Raw genomic sequence first — 6,000 nt, 5'->3', positions numbered from 1 at the left:
ATTATTCCTTATATAATGATAAGCGTACTATAAAAATGTAACTTTGATACGAATAAATAATTGTCAGGGTGTTGACGAATGTAAATGTTAAAAATATATCATTCAAAGTCATTTATTTCCCACACTATGTACAAATTAGGCCAAAATAAAAAAATGCTTCTCCACAGACCATAAGAAAGAATATAATGATTTAAATAAAATCTGACTTTACCATTGAGTTGAATGAATAAAAAACTGTTTAGTCCAGTTAATGAAAAACAATGATAATAGTTTTGATATAATTTGCGTTCCTATTAAACGTATTTTTAGTTTATTCAACGAGAAGAAAAAAAGGAATCCAGGCAAATTTCTACAGAACTACATTTCCCGTGATGCTTTGCGCTTCGGTCTGCACTGGGTTACGGGAAAACGCTCTTGTTGTGCCTGTAGATTTGTACAGGGCTGCCGTTTTACTGGCCTTACGGTAAGAAATCTTCAGCCGGCTGTGCAAACCCTCCATTCACTGCATGTCACAGATGGACATGAAAGAGATCGTAGAAATAAATTCAAAACAGACCATAAGTGAAATTATAACGCGTATGTGCTATCTGAAGACATGCTAATGATGCTAACCGTCTTTAGCCTTCCTTTACTTTAATGCAAGTATTTTTCCTGTCAGTGTTTGTGTTCAACAAACCCGTTAGTTAAAATTGACAGTAATAAAGAAGTATGTAAAGATAATATGTTAACTGTAAAGAAATGTTCATTTTAACAAGGCCTGGAGGCTAAAGTTTAATATGTCAAATGGTGTCAACATCTTTGGTTAAAAGGCTTTCATGGGGTTTATTAAATAAACGTCCTTATTGAAGTTTAGGCCTATTTATACTCGATTTATCCTGTGAGCCATTAATATAAAATACACATCTTCAAGCTGAAAATTGTGTTTCATTTAAATGTCAAAAACAAATTCATATTTAGTGTAATGTTATATAGCTATACTAGTTTCATGTGTCCGACAAAATATTAAACTCATTAAAAATAAACTCAAAATCTGGCCTTTTAATAACTTTTTAAACTAGTTATCTGGGTGTTACTGCAAAAAACTTCAGTATGATTCGAGAAGCCACTTTGTGGCTATTTTGTGCGATTTCCGATGAAATAAATCTGCTGTTCAGTTTGGACAGACACAACTGATGAATGATGCAAAAATGCCAACAACCTTTGTTGTATCTTGCTCTTAGATACCAGGAAAAATGTGTGATGGATTGGTTCAACTCCAGTCCAGCTGTCATCCTACAAATCTCCTCAATGCCATGTGGACGCTGAGGACCATGGGGACCCTGTGTGACATCACAGTGCAGGTAGACTGTCAAGGAGAGCTAGAGGAATTCGAAGCCCATCAGCTGGTCCTTGCTGCGTCCAGTGGTTACTTCAAATCACGCCTCTTATCCGGAAGCCAAGTTCCAAAAATATTTTTGTGCGACATCACACCAGATGCATTCGCTAAATTCCTGGAATATGTGTATTCTGGGAAAATAGAGGTCGAAAGAGGTTACGTCAACGTCATTTTACAAATGGCTAAACTGTTGGACTGCCAAGATCTAGTGGACGCTTGTGGCTCTGAGCCTGCGAAGAACGATGCACAAATTCCTAGTGCTGTTTTAGAGGAGTCTCTGAAAAAAGACGGCGGGGATTTAAACACCTCTAGTGCTCAGGTAAAGACAAAAAAAGAACGTTTGAAGAGAGGTGTGAAGAGAAAAAAGCCATTAAAAATGCCAGAGAAACTGGAAAATGTGAAGGAGGTGGATCAGGACATCCAGGGCAGGAGAAGCAGAAGGATAGCCGGCCGTAGAGTGTCCGTGGACTACCCCTTAAGAGCATCAAAGACACAAACGGACGAATCGGACACCGCAGAAGAAGAACAAACAATGCAAGATCCTGAGGTGGAGTCACAAGACGTGAGCGGAGAAGCAGCAGGAGAAAAAGAAATGGCTGGAGAAAAAGAGGCTTGTGATGACAGCGGAACCGAGTCGCCACATTCTGCCCCTGAGGACGACCCCCAAGAATCCGACTTCCTGCCTACTGAGGAAATGGACGAGGCCGATGAGGAAGAGAAGGAACCCAAAAAGGGATCACAAAGTACAGGTGTGAAAAATGCAGCAGGTCGTTCTACTACGAGAAGAGCTACTTGAAACACCTGAATGTCAACCACGGCGTTCAGATGGACATCGCGCTCCGATGCGACATCTGCCAGCAGACGTTTCGCAACCGTTGCAATCTGAAGATCCACCAGCAGCACGTTCACAACGATGAGCGGCTCTTCCCGTGTGATATCTGCAACAAGACCTTCAAGCGCAAGAAGGACGTGACACGACACAGACGACAGGTGCACGAGGGCGGCACAGACAGGCACTTCTGCCACATCTGCGGCAAATCTCTGAGCTCCAAAACAGCGCTCACTTTGCACGAGAGGACCCACTCGGGACACAAACCCTTCAAATGTGATGAATGTGGAACTTGTTTCGCTCAGAGTTCAGCCCTCAAGACACATCAGAGGTCATTTTTTTATTTGCATGACCTGATAGGAACTTTACAGCTATGCTTGTAACGTGTATGAACATGTGAATACAGCAAATGACTTAAGCTACTTTTTTATTATTTCAGGATCCATAGTGGAGAGAAACCTTTCGCCTGTGACCTCTGTGATGCCCGATTTACCCAGAATCACATGCTGGTCTATCATAGGAGATGCCACACAGGTGAATGGGTGGATATTTCACTCACAGATGATGTTTAATGGAAAGTTCACCCAAAAATGAAAATTCTTCATCGTTTACTCACCCTCATATCATTCCAAACCTGACTTTCTTCTGCGGGACACAAAAGAAGATATTTGGAAGAATGTTTTCCTCTATTGTGTAGGGACACAAAACCGCTGAGACATTTCTCAAAATAATTTCAGTGCAAATGAAATGATGGATAAAGTACATTGTTTGTTCCAGAGAGAAAAATATGCTGGTTTTGAATGACATGAGATTGAATAGATGACAACAAAATGTATATTTTGGAGTGAACTATCCATTTATCTCTCATCACTTTCCCTCTAGGTGAAAAGCCGTTCATGTGCGAGATTTGTGGCAAGAGCTTCGCTTCCAAAGAATACCTGAAACATCACAACAGAATTCATTCCGGATTCAGACCCTATAAGTGTGATACCTGCGAACGAGCGTTTGCTCAGAGGAACTCACTCCACCAGCATATGAAGACACACACAGGTATACTTCCCCCCAAATGACGTTTACTTATTATAATGCGTAAGGGTTGCCGCCACAGTATACCGGTACTGAGAATAACAGTGAGCTGGATATTTGATTTATATTAAGATCTACACATATGATAGTATTGTTAATAATATTTTTCATAATAGAAAAAGTTGATGGTTCACCCAAAACTGAAAATACTGTCATTCATTCAAACCTGTATGGCTTCCATTTTTCTGCAGAACACAAAACAAGATATTTTAAGGAAAGTTGGTAACCAAACAACGCTGGTACCCATTCACTTCTATTGTATGGACACAAAACCAATGCAAGTGAATGGTTGCAAGGTAACAACATTCTTTAAAATAGCTTTTTTTGTGTTTTGCGAAGGAAAGATACTTACAAGATGGCGAGTACATGATTTTATTTTTGGGTGAACTATCACTTTAAGAGACAAAATGGTTGCAAATGTTCTTACACTCGAATTTTTTCATTGGCCAAAGAAAGGGAAAACACTAAAATGAACTAAATTAAAAATGCATTTGACTGGCGTAACTAGTTGCCATTAACTAGTTGCATTATTTATTCATGTTCAAAAAACATTTAATATCTGTTGGTCGTAATATTGTTATGATGAATTCTTTGGGCGCAGTAATCATGTGGTGAAACACTTATTTTATGTATAGATTGTATTAATGTATATATATTTTAAATACTGTTTTATTTATAAATGCATAAGATGTATAGGCTACATTTAGTTTTGTAAATAATCATAATATGAATCGATTAGTCTGAAAGACTCAAGGCGACTATATATTGCCCTCTCTCTGTCCAGGTGAAAGGCCATATCATTGTAAGGACTGTGATAAGCAGTTTACTCAACTCAATGCCCTTCAGAGACACCAAAGAATCCACACGGGAGAGAAGCCGTACATGTGCAACATGTGTCAAAGAACATTTACAGATAAATCCACCGTACGCCGACACACAATGGTAAAGATTCTTTAAGTGTATATAAGACATTCACATGCAGGGAATTTCTAGTTATTGCGTAATAACAATAAATCATGATGTGTCTAGTGAGCAATGACACCAATAGGAATATTATAAAGGGGTTATGGCTTCAAATCGTATTCTAGTGTCGCAATTTTCTTCCAAATTCGTATATATAATGTATTAAACTCGATTTGAACTTTTATTATGCAGACACACGACAAACAAACTCCATGGAAGAACTTCCTGGTTGTTTTGAAGGGAAATGTTGAAGATAGAGTGAAGAAAACAAAAGGTTCCACTCAAAAGAAGGAGAAGACGCCGACGGTTCTTGAACCGCAGAGCGACACTGAAAAAACCCAAGAGTTGGTCACTGTGTCCGGGCAGCCCGTCAACATTTCAGGAGACTGGGCCGGGTCCGGTGCCATCGCGCTGCTCAGTCACACCGCACTGGGAGGCCTCACGGTCATCCAGACCGAACTGCCTGTGGGCACGCAGCTACAGCCCATAGTCACTGCGGACGGCACCAGCGTCATCTCCCTGGACGCCTCGGCGGTCCCGTTCAACGTTCCCATCTCCATGGCACATTCCATCACCGTATCTCCATCGATATCCGCTTCAGTCCCCGGGCAGGGTTCCGACGTCATCTTAGCTCCCATTGTGTCTGCGACTACAGCAGAAGAGGGAACCGTAGAGAGCATTCTGGCTGCGGCTGCGGTTCCTCTGACTGCTTCTGATGAATGTATAACAGTGCAGGCTGAGGAAGCGAATGCTTCAGACGGTCAACAGGATTGCGCTGAAGACGCACAGAGTGCTGACGGTTCAAACAGTATGGAAATCTCAATAGCAGAAAGCGCAGAGTAGTTTGGGTCACATTTCTGTGCTCTATCTTTAGTTTTCTGTACTTATTGATCATGATTGAATTGTATTACCAATGAGAAAGCTGTAAATGCTTTTCGGGGAAAGAAAGCTTAAAGGGATCATTTCATAAGGTCAAATGCCTATTATGATTGGTACAATAAGTTATGTTGATTATATTTAACTGGTTTAGTTTCTGTGTTGATGTATATCATATACAGCTTTTTCGTTTTATTTCTAAGGTTTTTTTCTTTTTAAAACTGCTGTTTACAGTAATTGTGTTAAAGATCAGCACCTAATCTTGTAACACAGTTTGTAAATCCCCCTTTTTTTGTATTCTGTTGTGTAATGAATTTGCTCAATGAACTTTCCCTATCTACAGTTAATAATAAAAGTGTTGAATTCATCGGGTTCTCAATTGTTTTTGCACATGAAAGTGAAACCCTCCTTTTATGTTTGGAACTTAAAAAAAAATCCTATATAAACGTTGTGTCTTAAATACTCAGCAAGTAAATATATTTATATAAAATGTGTAAATATTTGAAAATAGTTGAAAAATAATTGTTTGCAGCAATTTTCATTCTTTTTACATGCATCGTGAGTTTTGTTTTTATTAAGAATGTATAGCATCTACGAGAATTAATAGCTTCTTTTGGTTTCTGAAACTCAATGCAAAATAACTTAAATTTGAGTTATTTATAATTTATAATAATTTATAATTTAGTCATTTGGCAGACGCTTTTATCCAAAGCGACTTACAGTGCACTTATTACAGGGACAATCCCCCTGGAGCAACATGGAGTAAAGTGTCTTGCTCACGGACACACTGGTGGTGGATGCCGGGATCGAACCAGCAACCTTTGATTTACCAGTTCAGTGGTTTAACCCACTAGACCACCATCTCACATCG

General features: G+C 39.5%; 1 protein-coding gene across 1 annotated transcript; it reads left to right on the top strand.

Annotated features, from left to right (window-relative positions):
• Window positions 1-387: 387 nt before the first annotated feature.
• gzf1 (GDNF-inducible zinc finger protein 1) lies at window positions 388-5,496 on the top strand. Its single transcript, XM_056763623.1, is given in 7 exon segments — window positions 388-463; window positions 1,221-2,111; window positions 2,114-2,535; window positions 2,644-2,738; window positions 3,087-3,254; window positions 4,075-4,232; window positions 4,446-5,496. Coding segments are annotated over 6 exon segments (2,373 nt in total). The 5' UTR covers window positions 388-463; window positions 1,221-1,232; the 3' UTR covers window positions 5,097-5,496.
• The last annotated feature ends 504 nt before the right edge of the window (window positions 5,497-6,000 follow it).

This window comes from Triplophysa dalaica, chromosome 13 (assembly GCF_015846415.1).
Source record: "Triplophysa dalaica isolate WHDGS20190420 chromosome 13, ASM1584641v1, whole genome shotgun sequence".
Lineage (NCBI taxonomy): Eukaryota > Metazoa > Chordata > Actinopteri > Cypriniformes > Nemacheilidae > Triplophysa > Triplophysa dalaica.
Note: the sequence above shows the minus strand (reverse complement) of the source record. Positions and strands in the feature narration are given on the sequence as shown.